This window comes from Myzus persicae, unplaced genomic scaffold (assembly GCF_001856785.1).
Source record: "Myzus persicae strain clone G006 unplaced genomic scaffold, MPER_G0061.0, whole genome shotgun sequence".
Taxonomy (NCBI): domain Eukaryota; kingdom Metazoa; phylum Arthropoda; class Insecta; order Hemiptera; family Aphididae; genus Myzus; species Myzus persicae.
The window spans coordinates 40461-61177 of NW_019103902.1; the positions used below are offsets into that span (position 1 = coordinate 40461).

The 20717-nt window shown below is 33.8% G+C and overlaps 1 protein-coding gene across 3 annotated transcripts in view; it reads left to right on the forward strand.

The window, feature by feature from the left end:
- Positions 1-2671: 2671 nt before the first annotated feature.
- LOC111036118 (gamma-aminobutyric acid receptor subunit beta-like) overlaps positions 2672-20717 on the forward strand; it is a 51070-nt gene continuing 33024 nt past the window's right edge. For 2 of the 3 annotated variants that reach the window (XM_022318022.1, XM_022318020.1), the window contains exons 1-2: positions 2672-3257; positions 14939-15024. In XM_022318022.1, the coding sequence (XP_022173714.1) occupies positions 2788-3257; positions 14939-15024 (556 nt within the window). In that variant the 5' untranslated portion in view covers positions 2672-2787. The remainder of the gene's footprint in view (positions 3258-14938; positions 15025-20717) is intronic. The other variant, XM_022318019.1, reaches the window with a different exon arrangement.

Genomic DNA, 20717 nt, shown 5'->3' on the forward strand with positions numbered 1-20717 from the left:
TATTAAAAACATTGTATATTTTTTTTAAATGGACCCACACTCGTCTGCCAAACAATTACGGAAACAGCTGGTCGAAGTCGTGTTTATAATAATGAGGCACATAATATAAAATATTTCGTCAACATCTGAAGTCTTATTATACTATTTTATAAAAGCATCGTCGTTACCACGTTCCGTCCTATAATATTTAATATAAATAATAATAGGCGCGTCGGCTTGGGTATTAAGTATTATAATATAATAATAATACACAAACGCCTTGAATAGTCATCAATTCAACTGAATAAAAACGAATTCGATTATCGTCTTCACCGTCTTCGATGGCTTTGTGTATATAAAGTCGAAACGGGCGTCAAGGACCCTATTCGTCGTTGATCGAATCGTGGACCCGACCGATTTAAGGTGGGGGGAGGGTGGAGTGAGAGGCATTTATACGATATTATTTATTAAAACGGCTGCATCCGATCGACCAGGGCGGGTTGCGAGATTAAAAAAAAAATATGTTTAATCTGCACCGTGCTGTACCGAAGAGAGTGCAAACGTCAGTAATTGTAGTATCTTATATTTATTATATATTATATTATATGATTTGTATTATTATTATATTCACCTCAGTACGACTTAAAAGTATAAAAACTATAAATATGTCTACAATCTTCTGCAAATATTAATTATACTCATATTCTGCTGTGGCCTAATCGTCGTTCAAAACGTGCTATTTGTTTTGAAACCCTTTTCTCATGTGATAATGCGGAGAGGATGGTGTAAGAGAATTAAACATCTGTATAGATAAATCGTTATCAAATCGACGCGTTTAGGAAAGGGAAAATAACTTTTTATAAAAATTGCGCAGTATAGGCGGACTCAAGACTGGCTGTTCGGAGCGTTGATCCCGCCCCTGATCAGCTTTTAGCCGACCAATTTACTTTCAATTAATTTTTATCAGTTCAATTTTAGCTTTTTCTCGAATACGAAGAAATAATAACTTGTTTAAAAGTCAAACCGGTAGAATCTAAAGATGGGCTCTAGAATTTCAAATAGGCGGATTTCTGTCTTCTATAGATCCATACAGCAAATGGAGCAAAAATGAAAATGAAATTAATTACTATACACACGAGTGTACTTTACAATGTCTTGAATAATATGATTTTCGTAGGGAAATTATAAGGAATGTATATAATATTATTTATTTTAAAAGACAAAGTTTCAGAATTTTCACAGATTGATTGTGGGGTGTGGGTGGTTCAAACCCCAAAGACCATACTCCACCCCGCAGATGACGCTCGGGAAAACAACACACGTTATAACACGAAAACGCCAGTGCCTAATAACAGTAACTGTAACAATAAAACCGTTATGCTATACGTCCAAAGTCGTATCAAAATTTAAGTATGACAATAGGCAGCGGAGTCTTTTAGATAATATTTTATAAATCTCGAGGACGAAGATAAAAATTATTCAACAATATTATATTCCGAGGCACGGCGGAGGGGCAAGCGCGTTTTCGTCGAAAGTTTTGGGCCGCGAGCGCGCCCGCTTGCACGTGTATCGAAAAAACCTATATAAGGTAATTGGGTGGTGTCGGTGGTGGTGGCGTATGTGAATGAGCGCGCGAGCGACCAGGGCAGAGTGAGGGGGTCGAAGGGTTGGCGGTTTAAGGCGAGGCAAGGCGTCACAAGGTGGCGGCAGCGGCGGTGTCGACGGTGGCGGAGGTCGCGAGCGAGTATTACGCGGGTGTAGGTGGGTGACGAAGACGGGGTCTCGTAGACGGTGAGGACGGAGAACCGGGTGTCGGGCGGCCCGTGCCGAATCAATACGACGCGCGCGGCGTACAACTATGCGCGACCGCCGCCGACCCCGCCACCACGTGCCGGACCACCGCCGCCGCAACGCTCGCGAGAGTGTTGGTGCGCGCCAAGCGGAATACCCGGGCGGTGGCGGCGGCATGGGGCGTCCCGTCGCCCAGCTGCCGGAGCGCGCAAACAGCCCTGGAGAAAGCTCTCCGGGACCGCGGCGCGCACGGACAATCGCGCTCGCGGACGGACGGTCGCTCGCGCACATAACACACCCGCACACCCACACCCGCACACACACCCACTCACTTACACACCTATACACCCGCACATCGTGCACATCAATACGCACGCGCGTGCGAACACGCTTTTTCCTATTTTTCCGGTCCTTTTTATTCCACATCTACTGTCGCTGCTCCGCGGCGGCGTCTCTCTTTCGGCCGCTCGGGCGCGCGCGGTCTCTTTCGCGCTCTCTCGTACCCTTGTCGTCTCCCTCTCTCACTCTCCATCGTCCGCAAAGCGCACGGCGCGCGCGTCGCACTCTGCACCACGTATAGGTACGTCGCGTACGTGTGTATACGCGAGCCCGGCTCTGCGGACATATCCCGGCTAAAGTCGTCCGCCGTGCTGTTAAACAGGTATATTAATTTTGTTGTTGTTATGCGCATTTGACCCGCCGGCAAACAGCAGCGCATATTTACCGCGTGTCGCGTTTTAGTGATTTCGCTTACGTTTTCTCCGACTGACAAGCCCGGCCGACTACGACCCCCTGGAACGTCGAGAGAGGAAAAGGCGGCGGTTGGCCAACCCCCACCCCCACACCTTGTACACCTAGCTACGACGACCGCGACGACGACCGCGGCGACGACGTTGCCGTATATGGTGCTCTGGCGACGGCAGTGCCAGATCGGTGGTTGGCCCGCGGGACGACCGCGACGACGCGCCGACAGCACCACAATCACCGCCCGTACCAGCCGCAGCGGCCACGGCCACGATGACGTGTGGCGGCCGGCGGCTATCGCCATCGTATTACCGACACCACCGGCGCCGGTGCCGGCACACCGGCGACCCGCAGCACAGCCGCCGCGGTCTGAATCACCAACACGATCACCGCAACCATCACCACTATCACCACAACTATTACCGTCATCACCACCACCGGCATCATCACCACCACCATCATCATCACCGTCAACACGACCGACACGGGCGCGGCCCGTCCCGGTTGCGGGCCGCCGTGGCCACCGATAGCCGCGCCCGACTGCCGTATCCGGCCGCTGACTCTGTGGTCTCGTCGGACGCGTCTCCGCTGCCGTTGCCGGCTATGAGGCACTCGCCTGCTGCAGCCCGCCGACATTCTTCTTCTTCTTCGTTGTCATCGGCGGCGGCCGTCCGCCGCATGTCCGCGTGGCTGGTGGCCTGCGTCGCCTTTTGGGCTCCATCGACACCTTGCACGCATGCCGCGTGAGTATACTGTTTTTTGTTGTTCCTTGTTATCAAAATTTAAACTTTTCACAACTTTGTGCACCAAGTCCCGCCGTTGGTTCATATCAGAATTGAATTCGTGCATAAAAACTAACCGAAATATCGTAAAAAGAAAATTTTTAAGAGTGTATTTCCACGGTATTTTGTGTAGGGGGAGGGTAGTTTGGAAATTAGTACTTTCGGCTATGCTGAATCGTTTGCGCACCAAGTCTCATCGTTCGTGCAGAAACGCTTTCCTATATAGGTACCACAAAAACAAAATGCGGAGAAAATATATTTTGTAGATCTAGTCATAAAGGACTTTGTAGGCAACACCTTTTGCACTTAAAAACCGTACCGGTGCAGAGGAGGTGTACACGTATAGTTAAATTCGCACTGAGCAGAGTGCCTTTTCGGGGAGAGTCTTCTTATTCGAGTACCTCACTCGGTTTCGAGGGACTCAGGGTTCGTATACACGTATATTTATGTACAGATAATAATATAATAACAATAATAATATAATAAACGCGATGAACAGCCACTATATAAACGACGCCACCGTTGTCGCGTCCTCGAGACGTAAAGAGCTCGTTCGAGCCGGGACTTCGGTGTATAGATATATAGATGTTAACAGCGAGGGTATGTCCTCGAAACGCGCCCCGCACACAATGCCCGGGACTCGAGTGTAACGCACCACTACACATAATAATATTATATTATAATATAGTATTGTTATCGTATATTATAATATATAATATTATTGTTGTTGTATATTCCAGTGCCCCCCTCTCCTAATCACCCCCTCCTCATTACGAGATGAAAGGCACATACAATGAATAGGAGACGTGTGTTTGGGCGGGACCTCGGTTTTTCACCAAATATGAGATACTTACTTTTATACTAAAAAAAAAAAATACTCAAGAGTTATAATTTCTCCACACGTTCTTTGTACTGTATAATCACGTCTATTTTTTTTTCTCTAAAATACATCAAAATCATCTTTTAATTATTAAAATTATTTATTTCATAATGTGCTTTATGTACGAAATGATGACAGAAACCATTCGAATTATATTCACAGGTAGGTAGGTTATATAATAGTATAAAGGCAGGCAATTAAAAAACGTACGATAATTTATAATGATATATTATATTTTAATTGGAAGTTAAGAGTTCACAGTCATATCATAGTTCAAAGCTATCATAAGAAAATAATATATCACTATGTATTTATATCAAGATGATTTTTAATATTCTTTACCAGAAAATGATTCAAATGAATAAGTGGATGGAAATTTATTATTTTGATAATGAAAAATTGATGGTCCAAGAAAACGGTCTAGATATTGTTTTATTATTATTATTTTTTTTTTTTTTGAAGGAATCAAACACTCGACGGTCACAGTATCTCATTTTTGAAGCAATGTGGCCACTTTGTTTACAACATTTTTCTGCTTAGGTTAGATAAGGTTCAGGCGGTGATGGTATACACACGGAAATACGTAGTTTGTCCTCAAAACAAGAACTTTGCCTGTACAGATATTCCAATACAATACTACTTGAAATTCCAGTAAAATATATCTGGTGTGTTGTACATTTCTTGTTGTCCAGTACAAACCATTCCAAAAAGTTTCGGTACCTATACAAGTGGAACTTAAACGGGTTTATTACGGTTCTCGCGGCTGAGGAGTAGCTATATCATGATAGGTTGGCGCGCGGATTCATTCTGCTCCATTCGACCAGCATTTAAAAAATATTTCGATTGTCCTTTTAGTTTTGATTTCCGTTTTCCATCAGGCTCACATATGTTATGTGTCTTTCTAAATATTGTTTCGGCGATTTCAGCGGTGTAGATACTTAAGCTTTGGGTGCATTTTAGTTATTTATACTAACCGTGTCATCATCAATATTATTGCACATCCGGACGAATAAACATATTATGTTATGAAATCTATCGATAGACGTTTCTTTCGATTTTCATTCCACGAGTTTTTTTTTCAAATAAAAGACTTTTTGCTTTCTCAGCAAAGTTTATTTTTATAATTTTCTCGTAGAAAATATTTAATTGCATAAATGTTGTTTATGATATGTTAACGACTATTCTTACATAATATGTATGGTGTGTTAATTGATTTAAGAACCCTCAATATTTCAGTTGGATAGAAATGACATATTTTTTGACAAACTAATGGAATTTTATTAAGATTTTGAAAATCGAACAATTTGTAACGTATTATTGAATAATATTAACCTTGGTTATTTCAATATACTTACTGATATTCAGCTAAAAAAAAGAAGACCTAAATACAATAAAATCATAAAAAAAAATATTATATAGATGGATTTTGACAATTTAATATATAAAAAGATATATTATTTGAAGTAATGACTTTTAAATGTACAAATAAGAAATTGGTATATCTCTTCGTATGTTTTTTTTATTTTCTCCGCAGCACTTGTTTAACTCGACCTCAGGGTTTGGATCGTTTTTTAGTTCGTTATTCACAATTAAAATATTTATGCACCTATTTGACAAATCATAGTAGTTAAAAATAACAATAATCATTAAGTAAATAAAATTAATAAAAAATTAATAATCAATAATGTAAATTAAATTATGTAAAAAGCTTGTACATAATCCTTAATAATTGTTATGTTATCATACACTTATCAGATATTTGTTATTTACAATCTACTAAAAACTATATTTAATATTATAAGTGTTATAAAATATTTGAATGTAAACAAAAAAAAAACAGTTTATTATATAATTTTATAGATCTTAGCAAATGTCACTAATATCAATAAGTATTAATATACAAAATAAAATAGTTTCTAAAATTATAAATCAATTTTGAAACCACTTTACAAAAATAAATATAATAATTAAGCTTTGAATGTTGAATTCTTGTTAATATTATTTCAAGATTAAACTGAAACAAAAGTCTAGACTAATAGGCATGCGACTCGTATGTGCCGATCTAATTTGTCCTTCGTGCTTGGAACCCTCGACATCGGTAGCCAAAAATAGGCACTTTTCGCCAACTTTCCCGCTAGTTGCACAGGCACTACAGATTTAAACTTATTCGTTTCAAATTATTTTTATTTGATACTTTTTAAGTTAATATTCTTCTAAAATAGAGATCCATAATTAATTATTATCAAAATATTTAATATTTTTTGGTTGACCTGAACAGAAAAAAAACATTGCTTTTTTTTTAAGTTATAATGTAAAATCGATTAGAGATATATTCATTAAAACATGTATTTTACTCGGTGGTAAATGATTCTTAATAATAGCTAATATTTCCATTAAAATAAATAATCATAATATCAGAATTATAGACTTATTTTGTGTAGCTCATTATTCCCTAAACTATGTGGAATGTTCACCTGTAAATATTGTATTATACGTCAGAAATAAAAAGGAAATAATGTAGAATTTTATTGATGATAAATGTATACCTATTTTATATAGGTATATTCTTATAATATTCATTTAATATTTAATATTTATCATTTATTAATTGTTGCAGAAAAATATGTTGGTCTTTTAGTTTATATCTCTACTGTGATATCTCTACCATATATTACGTTATCCATAATTGGACCAACTGCATGTTATTTAAAAAATAAATAAATAATATATAGAAGCTCTTATCGATTGAAACTCTCATATGTATATTTTTGACAGTTTGAATCCGTCGTTCGTTCGATATAATAATATTATCGTTATATTCGCGTACCTATTTAATATAATATGATTAAATATACGGACGGAAAAGTCATCGAACACCAAGCGCGTCGCACTCACACATACACACCCTCTCGCGTTCGGAGTAGAATGTCAGTGCCAGCAACAATGTTTTAACACTATACTGTCAATCGATGCTCTTATGCCCGTAATTTCCATAACACTTACACACACACACGCACACACACACACACACACGCACACTCTATTTGAAGTGCGTACTTTTCGAGTGTTTTCGCGGGTGCCGTAATGCTGTGTGTATTTATTTTTCGAACCGGAGAAATATCAACATAATACTATAAATAGCGTCGTATATATTATTATGCAAAAGAATACGTGTGCGTGTGTGCGAATCGGTTTTTCGCCGTCGTATACAATATTATATAATATTATTATTATACGCATTTCGTGTGTATATCGACAAGAAACGACGAGTACGTAAAAAGTTTTAACTTTCGAGCAACACGTGTTCTATAGCCACGAAACTCTTCCGATACATAAAACTACGCAAAATTTGTTACAATATAATAATATTATACGACATCGTATGCGCATAATATTATTATTATTGTTATAAGTACACGAGGCGAGTTTGTTATAGATAGGTCCACGGTCTGCGAACACATTTCTTCCCTCCGGAAACTGCAGTGTTATGATTATATTATATCGACGATTGTTGCAAGGGATCAAAAGATGTAAGTACATCAACTTTTCTCAAAACCGCAATTCTATGATCGTTTACTGGGTGAATAGGTGGACGATTTTATTGTTCGGCCAAATATCATAACTTACAAGTCTAGTTTAATATTCTCTTTCGATATATCGATATATCTTACTTTAATATATAAACAATAACTGACAATGTCTAATGAGTGATCGATATAATATACACTTGAAATTATTATTAAAAATGTATTATTGATACCTAACTAGAAGTAAGCAATTCTTAAACACGTTTTTTTTTCATAGTAACTTCTTAAGTAACTTTATTTTCATGCCTTATTAATGGTCATTCGATAACAAAACATAATACAAGCCAATAGTCACGGCTATCGAGGCTTTTTATTTTCTTAAATAAAATAAAAAAAAGAAACATAATGAGCAATTGAAATCTCTTGAATTATAATTTATAGTTAGTATCGTTATCAAAACATATAAACAATATCCCGTGTGGCACATTATCTAGTAGGACATTTTACATAAAGGATGGTTTTATTTCATATATTTCACTTGTAACCACGTGGGCCAGTAGTATTACATAAAACAATAAAAATATATCATTATTGTTGATTCTTTATGATAAGCTGGAGTGTCCAAGAGTCATGAAGTCTATGATCAATGGCATCCATGTATATAAACGAAAAGTATGTACGGTTTTCGTGAGCCAAAATTAAACTAAGATATGATTAAACCTACAGCTATTTTAGGTATAATATGGGATTAGCAACAAAACATTTATATATAATATAAGTACATACTATATAGATAGATAATATTGTTACTGAATTTTGAGCCAGTACCAAATATGACGCTCAATTTTTTTTTTTTCAAATTCCAGTAATAACAATTTTAAAGAACCTTATATTACCTTTTTAGACATTTTAACTAGCAATATGTTTTTTTATCAACAATTACCTATTTAAAAAAAAACCCCCACTAAAAATGTCAAACATCTATAAACATTTTATAATTAATATTCTATAAAAAATATTTGTAAAATTAAACTATAAAATATTATAGAGAATACTAAAACCAATACTTGGTTAAACATGTCAAGTGTATACAGTTATTAGTTTTTGAATTGCAACAAAATAAGAAATTCGAGTTCGTCAAAAACTTGTTTTGTAAAAAATTCCCATTTCCCATATTTTGATTTTGTTTTTTACCAATAATTATTAACAAAAAAATTTGAGAATCTTTTTATATTGTCTACCCTAAAGTGAAATTGAATTCATTTTTCTGCTAGAAAAATCTACTACAAAGTGTCTTCAGACACATTGAACACTCATATCATTGTTCTTCACTCAGAGTCTAAAACCATTTATACTTCTTCGGTAACAATGTGGGAAATTACTTTTGTTGTTAAAAATATCAATTAAAATAGTTACTTAGAGGATACTTTTTATTTGGAAATACAAGGTAAAATGCATAATAATATGATGCATTACATTTTTAACAAATTATACATAAACTCATTTTATTCAAAAATTGTTAGTAAGGAGCACCTCGCTATTATTTAACATTCGTATTTAAAGTCTAAACAAAGTCTGTCAGTTAATAAATATTTGAACTCGTGTACCTAAAAAAAAATCTTCGAAATCGTCTGAGGAGTGCTCAACCGGAGAATACTCGAAAAAACTTACAGTTTAAAGTGTATAGCAATATACCGCTGTTGCAGTGTACCGAGAGATAATTCTTTGAACTGATTAAACGCTGTTCTTCTCGACGTTAGCTAATAACGTTTTATCGATTTTTCTCGTCCCCCACTCTGTTTTTTGGATAAAATATACTTTTATTTTTTTCTTATTGTAATTTTGTTCTTTCAGCCACGTGCAGTGTATAATGATATATTTTTTTTCTATTATATTTCCTCAATCATCGGAAAACTGCAGTCGTGGATGAATCTTTCGAGTTGCTATACAATTTGTCTATAGTTTTATCGTCGTCGAGAGAAAAGAAATCTCACCGATATAATTATATAATTAGACATAACAGAATACTATTGTAATAAATGTTGTGAATAGTCTCTGTAGCAGAAAAGTCAGTGCGAGTTAAAATTAAAGTTTAATATTACTAACTTGTAACTTCGATTTGAGTCTTATTCGATGATATCATACTATTATTATAATGTAAAGTGTACGTTTTAATGTTTCACTCGGATATGCATAATGCATTACAATAATAATTTTATTGTATATTATTAAAACAATTTATTGTAGTCCAAATGATTGATCAAAATACATATCTATTAGCTTTAACCAACATTGATTCTCCACCGGATTGATGATATGTAATAAAAATGTGATGATGCATACATCATACTGTGGTTGTAGCAGTTATATAATAATGATAACAATAATCTCGGATATAATATATTTGTATTGTAGCGACAGACGAGTGGTTTAAATTTTAGATAAAAATAATATCACGTCTTTCATAAATCTATCAAAGCGTGTTACTCGAACTTTTCCATTATCCGTTTCCCACGCCGCATTGAGTACATCTAATATGGATACAATATCATATGTATCGGCGGACTCCCCGCATAGCCTTTGCCAATCTTGGCAAAATCTCAAAAAATAATAATAAAAAAGAAAAAGAAAAATCCGTTTGCAGTAAACTCTGATTCGTATCTTGTATTTTGTTCCGTCGTCCTAACTACGGCGTGTGAGTACTGCGTAGATTTTGGTTGTCGATCGCCCGACCAATATAATAATAGTACCTTCATGTTATAAAAGAAAGATTATTTTAACGATAAACGAACATCATCCCTGGAAATATTAACTTGGTTTAAACATCTTTCTGCAAAAAATATTCACTCTTGGAATATTAAATTAATCAGATATGTACGACGCTGTTGAAATAACTAAGACATTTAAAAATTATAACGATACAAACAAATACATATAAAATATGAGATTTTAATAAATTTAAAAACAAACTAATGCTATCGGAATTAAGCTGTCCCGTGGTATAGTATAATATACATCACACTATTTATTAGTATTAAAATTATCAGCAATTTGATAGTAAGGTTTTCAAATAATTTATCGTTAAAATATTAAATAAAAAGCACAAACGAAATATTATGATGTTATACTTGTTATAGTATACTAAATATTACAAATTATCATGTCATATTTTTAAAAAAACCCGAATTGAACGCGTGCCGACGAGTCTAGACGAAATTCATTTCGATTACACTTTGTGTTGACAGTTCTATATACACAAAAACTCGTGTCTTTTCCTGGGAAACACGCATCGCGTATCGATACCCTTATAATAATATAATATATAGTTAGATACTGAGATCTAATAACTGGGTAGGAAAGTAAATATTTGTTGAGAATTTGATGACGTGTCGGTAAAACGTCATTTCAACCCACCGGTGTCGGACCTTTCGTTTTTAAAAAGGTTGCACACACACGACGTCACGACGGCTGTCGTATACTGACGAGTGACGACGAAACCAAACAGAAGAATCACGTTATTTTACGCTTATTTTGAGGAATAAGTTAGCCACTTATTGAAATGTTGATTTTAATTTTTAATAAAATTGTTTCAAGAACACAAAGCATATTTATCGCATTGATCCCTATCATGCAGTCGTTTACCTTTTCCAAAGTCGCTGTTAATCAATACAATAACATTGTGTTTTTGTTTTATTTCTTTTTGCTTCAGGTAGTAGTTAATCTGTAATTAAAAGACTCGTGTCGGAATAACATAATAAATGTTATAATGTCGCAATAAGTCACGAGTAATTGTGTTATTAAAATCATATTATTTAGGTTAGGCCCACCGTCACACTATTATGTATTATTTTTTATCTTCATATTTTCTATCAGATGCAAGACGCAAGGGTAGTTGGGACGTTCTTCTTTTGCGTTCTTTAGTCATATATTTTTTTTATATAATCGGTATTGTGTTTTATATGAAAAATGTGGTGTTTATAACTTTAATTAGTATACGTAAAATAATAAACATTCAGAATTAAATAACTGTTTTAACTCTAAAGGTACTATTGCACTGTCACAGTATTTCGTTTAACTATGTTGTTTGTGTTCAGAATATTCTTGTTATTCATCAAATTAAATAATATTGTTTATGTAATTTGATTTCACTAGTCATTAAACAACACATTTAAAGAACAACCTAAATCCTAGTGGATTAATTGAATATTTTCAACTATTTAGTATATTATGGAAACGTGTTACGGGTATACCATAGTTTACACGGAATACGGAAACAGTGTAATAGAACTTTAAATTAGGTAATATTGTAATAATATATCCATTATACAAAAACGTGTTGTCAAATTATTAAATACAATAAACAAATAATGACAGTTATGACTATTGAAACAAAATAGACGTAAATAATATTTTTTTTCCGACTACATTTTTATATCAGAATTTTATCATTCACTAGCTGCCCGATCTTCCTCCGGAAGAAATTATTTTTTTATAATTTAATTAAAAAACATAAGACTATTTTTTGGCTATACAAATAATACAACGATTATAAAATCGTCTCCAAAATCAAGTTACATTCTTATATATATATAGATTACAAAATTGATGTAAAGAGGCTTTAGATAACAGCAGTTGGCTAAGAGCTGGTTACAAAAAAGAACGATATAAAAAAATAAAGAAAATATCAGAGAAAGAAGCAATATAAGAAAACGCGAAGAGTATCACAACAAAAATTAGAGAAAGAACAAAACGAGCTATAATATTTAGATATCAGTGATATGATAGAAAGTTGGCAAGTGAAGCTAGCAGGAGGCAAAGTTCTTACAAAAAAAATATTACCATTGAGACAAAGGTTTTTTATAATTAAGTAGGTTTTTTTTAATAATATTGTATTGCATTTTATAAGTATGACATGAAGTACTTGATAACATTTAAAAATAATAATTGGTCTAAAGTGTTATGGTACAGAATGTTTGATTGTATAAAATAATATATTGGGGGACGAGGTGACCGAGTGGTCTGACGCGTCCGCTGCGACGCAGCCGGTCGCGGTTCGATCTTCGGCCACCGGGCAGCATTTTTCTCCGGACAAGTCGTGGTGACCGGAGAACAAGTGCTGCCATCCCCTACCCCCGGGGCATGGTAGAAACCTACGGGTGCCCCATTCGAAATTCTGCCAAATCAAACACACACGTGTTCCCCCCTACCGTCCCAAAAACCTACAATACAAACCTATGCAACACAAACCTACAATACCTACTCTACAGCTAATGGCCACAGTTGCCGGGCTCAAGATCAATAAAAAAAAAAAAATGTATTATATTTAAAACATTTAACTTGATACTGAAATATTATTATGTCACAGTGGTAATTGGTAATTTTAGGAAATATGTTTATAAAGTATAATGTAATATCTTCATTTGGACAACATTTCAAAGAAGTAGCAAACATTTTTTTAAAAAATTATGCCTTGGACCATAAAGTCTTTATTCTTTAATGTGTATTATATTATTATGACAATGTTATATTATTAACTTTATCAGGTCTAAAAGCTACATATGCTGTAATGTAGCGAAATTGCCTACATGCTGCGCCGGCTAACATATTTAAAATCATCACTTAATAACTAAAAGGACGTTTCTAATTATTGAAAATTCATAACTAAGGACTGTTTTTTCTCCATAGTAAATCGTACACCATAGCTTACACGATTTTATATGCGTGCAGCAGACTATAAATGCGCTGTAGTTAAAAAATCAAATTAATATTCTATAATATCACGTGACTTAAAATGTATTTATTCAAAACATTAACGATAATGTAAAATATATCTTGTACCTATATATAATTACGTTGTTTGAAAATGTCATAAATTAAAACACTTCAATCATTTCCTTTTTAATTGATTTACTGGTAATTGCTAGTGTGCATTTTTAGTGCATAATATTCAATATTAATAATTGAAAAATTATAATTATTTATATGTTGTTATAATAATATTGTATTTTTCAATACAGCATTTATACTTTTTTACTTTAATTATCTTACGTAAATTACTAATAATATAATATTTAAATATACAGTGTGTCTATTTTTATAATATGTACTAATATATGTCTCCGCCAAATTACCTTAGATTGAAATTTGGTTTGTTGTAATAGTTGTAATACTATCTAGTTAATGAATGGTGAAATACACATTTTAGAAATTTTTTGCAATTTTTTTGATGACATGAAATTTTTTGAATACTGTCCTCACTAGTGTTTTGTTTTTATTACCTATGTACAGTTTTTCTAAATATTTTAGTTAATTTTGATTCATGAATATACAATAATATGATGCACATTAACTTAAAAATAAACTAAATATAGCAATTGTAAATATAAAAAAAACTATTGCACAATTTTAGTTGAAAGGGGATTATAATATATAAAGAATAAGATATGTTTTTTTTTTTGTAAAAAGTATCCAAATCGATGAAAATAGTTATTTTTAGATGTAAAAGTTTTTTTTGAAAAGTAATAGAAAGGGATTTAATTTCATACTTTGAATATCTATTTATTGGAAATTGTTGTGTTCATCATTGGTAAAAATAAGCTTTGCTAAAAAAAAAAATAAGGTGTAAGAAATTCCAGCATTTTCGATTTTTTTGAATTTTCCCAAAATACGAGTTTTAATTTATAATTAACAATATTACCATTACTGATAGTAGAGCCGTCATATTTCTGAAGTATTTATTATTGTGATGATACATTTATAATGAAACACTGTACATATTAAAGGAAATGATTGATTGTACTTTTTTAATTTTTTAGTACCTATATACATTATGATATAATAATTTGTTAATTAGTATATATCTGGCAGCTGCCAAAATTTTACCAAAATATAAATTATTTTCTATATCATATCATATTTTGAATACTATTATGTTTGTTCTAATAACATAATAATCTTGAAACAATTAAATATTACTAGAATTTAAATGATACTATTGCAACTTACCTACTGTTATTAGAAGGCATCGCGTTATTCGTTTTGTTTAATTTACAACAATATATTGTAAGTCGGTCTTTACCATATATTAAGTATACCACAGCATAATACTAATATTTTATAATGCACTACACCATATTGCACAAGATCTTTGTGGGAGATACTAAATGATAATCTCCCACGATGGTCGTTTTCATGAACAAACACACTGTGACGATTGCATCGATTTGTTTCAGCAGTAGTATGTACGGAGACGTCAACATATCGGCCATACTCGATTCATTCAGCGGCAGTTACGACAAAAGAGTAAGACCGAATTACGGAGGTGAGTCGATATTTTTTTATTATAAAATATATCCATAAAATAATAAAATTATTACTATATTTTATCATAATAATCATTATAAAAACATGTACTTCGTGTATTATATTTTATAATTATTAAAAATCTCATAAATATATTTATACAACAATAAATTACTGTTGGATAATATCGGTAATGATTGTACAACCATCGTTTAAAATGCTCGACTTCAGGGTACTATATTATGATATCATAATATCGGTACCCAATTATGATATACAAGAGCATTATCATTATAACTAGGTGTTGTATTGTACATTTAATATATAATGTTAATAAAAATATTCGTGAATATGATATTTCCTTATCTATCTATTGATGATAACAGATCTATTATTCTGTAGAATCTTGGACGTAAATTTTTTTTGACGCAAGGCATTATATACTGCTCTCTCGGTAAATCGTTAAATCAGTTAATTATATTTTTATTTTTTTTATAATCATAATATTTAATGTTAGTACCTATTATATTCTCATATCCTACATCCTCAATTGCTTTCATAACTCTAGTTGTATTTCAATGATGGACTATTCCAATTTTATTACTATAAACATTTACATATTATGGTTAATAATTATTAAATTAATTAAGTAAGATATGTTTTTTTCTAAAACTCAAACTGAAACATGTGTGTCTAATAGTACGTCAAAATTAAATTTTCACCTCGTTGTAGTCTTTTTGTACATTTTATGTGACATCACTGAGGAAAAATTTCGGCCTTTCAACCACCTCTTCAAACTCCATTATTTTTTTTATATCTTGAAACCGTATATATATACAGTACAAAACATAATATAAAATATAATATAATAAAATAGTAATACATTTTCTCTATTTTTTTCAATAACTCACTCCAAACGTTTTTTCAATTGTTACTGCTTTGCACATCAAAATTTCATGATATTATTGTAGTATCGTGATACTTCCATTGTACAATTTCGTTTAACGTTTGAATTTAGTGGTTTTATTTATAATTATAATAATTCTCAGATGATATTATTCATATTATTATATAATAAGTATAATTATCAATACTAAGTGATATAAATATAATTCAGTTGTATTATGATCAATTTAAATTCGGATTAAACATACTATTATGTTCAGCACTTCATTATAATAACTTTACTTCTTCGTATATGTGCGACGTGTATATCATAATTGTAATTTAAGTATATATGTTTAAATCTCGAAAAAGTGTATGGAAAAAAACGGTGGTGTTACTATATAAAATACATAAAATGTATAATATGTACATTATACATATTATATATCTATTTATATCGTTGTATGGTTATATATTGTGCTTATAGTAGATATATGCGTTTAAAGTTTAAGCGATCCAAATGTGGAAATGCACACATAGTTATATGCGCACAGACGAAGAAACTGTGTATATATTCTCCTCCACCGCCACTCTTGGAAAATACACGTCTAAACTTTAAACGGATCTCACACTCTCTCTCACTCTCAGCTGTATACGAATTGTGTGTGTATATTGTTATGAGCGTGCCACACGCACTGTTTGTTGTTTAATAATTTATAATATTATATAATCGGTACCTATTAAATACTATGTTAATATTTAGAAAAATTGAATATACCCATCGCATATACGTCACGTCAGCCCGCCTCCCGAAAGTGCTTTGTATACAACAGCTCTTTAGGGATATCTGTACCTACAACCAGAATACGAAAATGTTATTGGTCAAATATGTTTTCAAAAATTAAAAATCGGTGGGCTAATGTGACGTTCGTCATTGTATCAGATAACCTATACGAAATACAGCAAACCGTGTAATGATTTGAATACAATATACATATTGTGCGTGGGTGCGTGAGTGCATGTTGAGGTTTCATGTGGTTTGAACTAATTCCGATCGATCTATACTTTATGTATTATACGGAACCACGGAAAGTTGATAAATAATTAAAATTTAATAATTATGATTATAGAAATATGTATGTAACTTGTTGAAATACGACACATAATTATTTCAATTTTCGTTTTTAATTTTTTTTTGAACATATATGTCCCATATTTTAATGGATAAAAAAAATGTGCCGAACTTCTCGTTTAAAATGCATAAGACAGTCTGCTTGTATGCATACAAGCCAGACGATTTTATATCTCAATAAAGGAACGTTTGTATCATGCTTTATTATCTATTAATCACTGAGTATAAACGGAATGACCGCTCGCCGCCGTCGACGATTTACTTTCAATAAGCACCAACTCTGTGGGTCTCTCATAACGATAGATCACACCCCGCAAAACGGGTAGGTGGATGCACTTCGTTTTAAGCGAAGGTATAAAATCGTCTTACGTTTTATTTATTTTATCGTAAGATATTTTTGTCGCATGCAATTTGGTTTCATCCATTAGGGTCTATCGATATAATATTTTTTTTATTCCTATTGAACATGTAAATTATAGGGAGCAGCAGCATTAGCCCATAGAATCAGTCAAATGCGCCACTCACACATACAGAGTAGTATTTAGGAATTTGTTACTGTGCTAGAGGCAACAAAAACTGCCCAATTGTAAATTTTTAAATAAAATTAACTTTAAAAATTTTAATTTAATTTGTGTATTGTGATTTGTCACTTAAACAATCCTTTAATTTTAATATCATGATTATTAATGCGGTGGAGGTCAGATCACTTTCGGCGATATTCCCTACGACTCAGGAATTTATTCGCTTATAATATGAAAATACATATTATAAATTATGGAAAAAAATAACAATTTTATATTTATCAATATTATCAATGTAAATAAGTCCAAGAGTTATGATAAGATTAAGACAATGGTCAAAAAAATAAAATTATATCCTCCCCTGTATAGGCCACTCGCACACACACACAATCACACACACAATATGTATGTATTATGATATATTTATTTACACTAGTTTGGTGAGTGTGCAGTAAAGGGTAGGTCATGACGCATGGGAAATTACATTATTCTTCCTCGCGCCACTTAAGCACGCGGCCTCCACTCTGTATACCTAGGTACAATCGACGTGTACAATATCTGCGTCGATGATAACGATGACGATATATCGTATGTGTTACGAGTTGGCCCACATTAGCCCCAAAGCGCACGTTTAATGATATAAGTATAATAATATATGATTATACATATTATATATAAGCATATACCTGATACTCGACGATATCGTTACCGCGACACCACGGTTGTGCTGCTGGGATTTTGGCTATATTCAGCCGAATCTGTAGCAAGGCGGCGGTCGTGTACGTAGGTCGATCCGTTGGACACTGGTACAGTGGTACACAGAGTGAGGGGCTGTAGCTAGGGAGGCTAATATGTGGGTGTGCGGAGCGCATAGCGTACAACCCTTCTGGCCATACATCTCCGGCCCACTCGACCACCGTCACCCATCCACCACGGGGTAACTATACATTTTACCTATATAGGTCGCACTGGTACACCGTACCAGATCTAAATCATATTACTCGCGATGTAATATATAGATGCGCGAAACTTGCGTATGGAGAGAGAGAGAGAGAGAGAGAGAGAGAGAGAGAGAGAGAGAGAGAGAGTAGAGTAAGAAACGGGTGACGGGTGGTGGTGGGAGGATGGGTCGAAGTAAATGCGTACAAATAATATAAAAGCACACTGTCGCGGTGTTGGGTGCTTCTGGTGGTAGCGGTGTACACATCGTACGGTTATGAAACAGCAGCAGCAGCAGCAGCAGCACTGGCGTGGACCGCTGTTACACCGACACAGGGTTTTGGGGTGGTGTAGCATATACTACGGTGCAGGACTCGACGACCGAGCAGCGGTGGTGGCGGTGTAACGGTGTATGGGCGTGTAAACTCCGGCCATCATCTCTCCCGAAATCGATTTGACCTGTAGCGCCGTGACTCTATTTTCGATTTCACCGGCTCCCGGCTTTTTTAGGCTAAACACGCCCCGGAACACGATATATACACCTAGCTACTATACTACATACACACTCGCACTTTAGGTGTGTAAGACCTAAACTGCACACACACACACACACACACACACACACACGCGCGCACACACACACGCACGCGCACTTATAAATAAATGTATATATACGCGTTGTTCGACTTACGTCGCGGTCGGCGGCGACCCGAAAGAGGTGTACGCCGATCCATACATTGTACACATATACAATATAATATGATATCCTACGCGAATATAAGCTTCGGTAGCAGTTTTTTGTCGGCGTACATACGACAGTCGAGTCATCATTTTCTTTCCAATTTTCGCCCCCGGCGTTCTAGTATTCATGCCGCAGTTTTCGATTGCCGTCCCTACAGTTTTCATCTGGTGTTCAAGACAATAATATTTTTAATCAATATTGTAAAATAAACTATAGTTAAAAGTGTTCAATTACAGATCCGGATACTTATTTAATACCTTATAACAGCTATTTGGCAGAAAAGAATTCTAGTAAAAAATACGGACACATTAAAAAAGTATTTACAAATATTGAATAAGTACATACACATTCAACATTTTTCAACTTTTATTAGTACATAATGTTTTTGTTTAATCTTAAAAATGAACAGAATCAAATTTTTCAGAATTTTTCATATTTAAACAATGTCCGAGTACTTTTTCAAAACACTAAAAGCACTTATTTGAATACTTCAACTAAAGTATTTTGAAAAATTGTGTAGAATATACGTAACATATATGTACAATTGCTTAAATTACAAAAAACCAAACGAAAACACTGGGCACACGTTTTCATGGTCAGCAATGCGCATTTTATAGAGTTGAAACATAGGACTTGACGATACTTGATTTTACGATTGTTTTATCAGCTTGAGTCGTACCATCTCGTGGTATACAATTTAAAATGTGCAATATATTTCTTATATTTACTATTATATGAACACACAAACACACCCACACACCACTGCAGCTACTTCAGGAACGTATATAATATTATATTACAATAAAATTATAGTTATACATGAAGTTTACATCGTTCTGGACGATCGCGAATAGCTAAAATGTATTCATCTACGGGTCATACTGCAGTAGGTATAACCTGTATATCTGTATGGCCTGTCTGGTTGATATTTTGTTTCATATCTAGACCTCGAAAATGAGTATAAAATCCTTTCGAAGAAAATAGCGTGAAAACAGTAACGGCAACATATTATTATTATGTGTTAGCATTGCTATTATAATATTTTAACTACGCCGTCTCTGCGGCAATCGAGTTCAAATAGCACCGCGACCTCAGAATTTCAACCACGCAATATAATTACAAATCGGCTTGGAAAATATATAATATCGCTGTATATTCACGCTGTGGTAGCTTTTGAACGAAAAAATAACACAAAAAAATGAAACCCTTATCCCACGTCATTAATCCTATCTATGGGCCACAACCTCCTCACCTTCATGCGCGACTGGTCAACTGAAATAAATTAAAATCTAGCGGCTTTCGTCTGCAAAGCATCGTGAGGTATACAATATACATACAGATTCGTCGGGATAGGTTTTATTGTTTTAAAATGCATTATACGGGGTGAATCAATAGTCACGCCCATGTTTTTTTGATTTATTTGGATTATAATTTTTATAATTATTTTTAAATACACGTATAAACAATATTTTCAAATTCTTTAGATACATTGC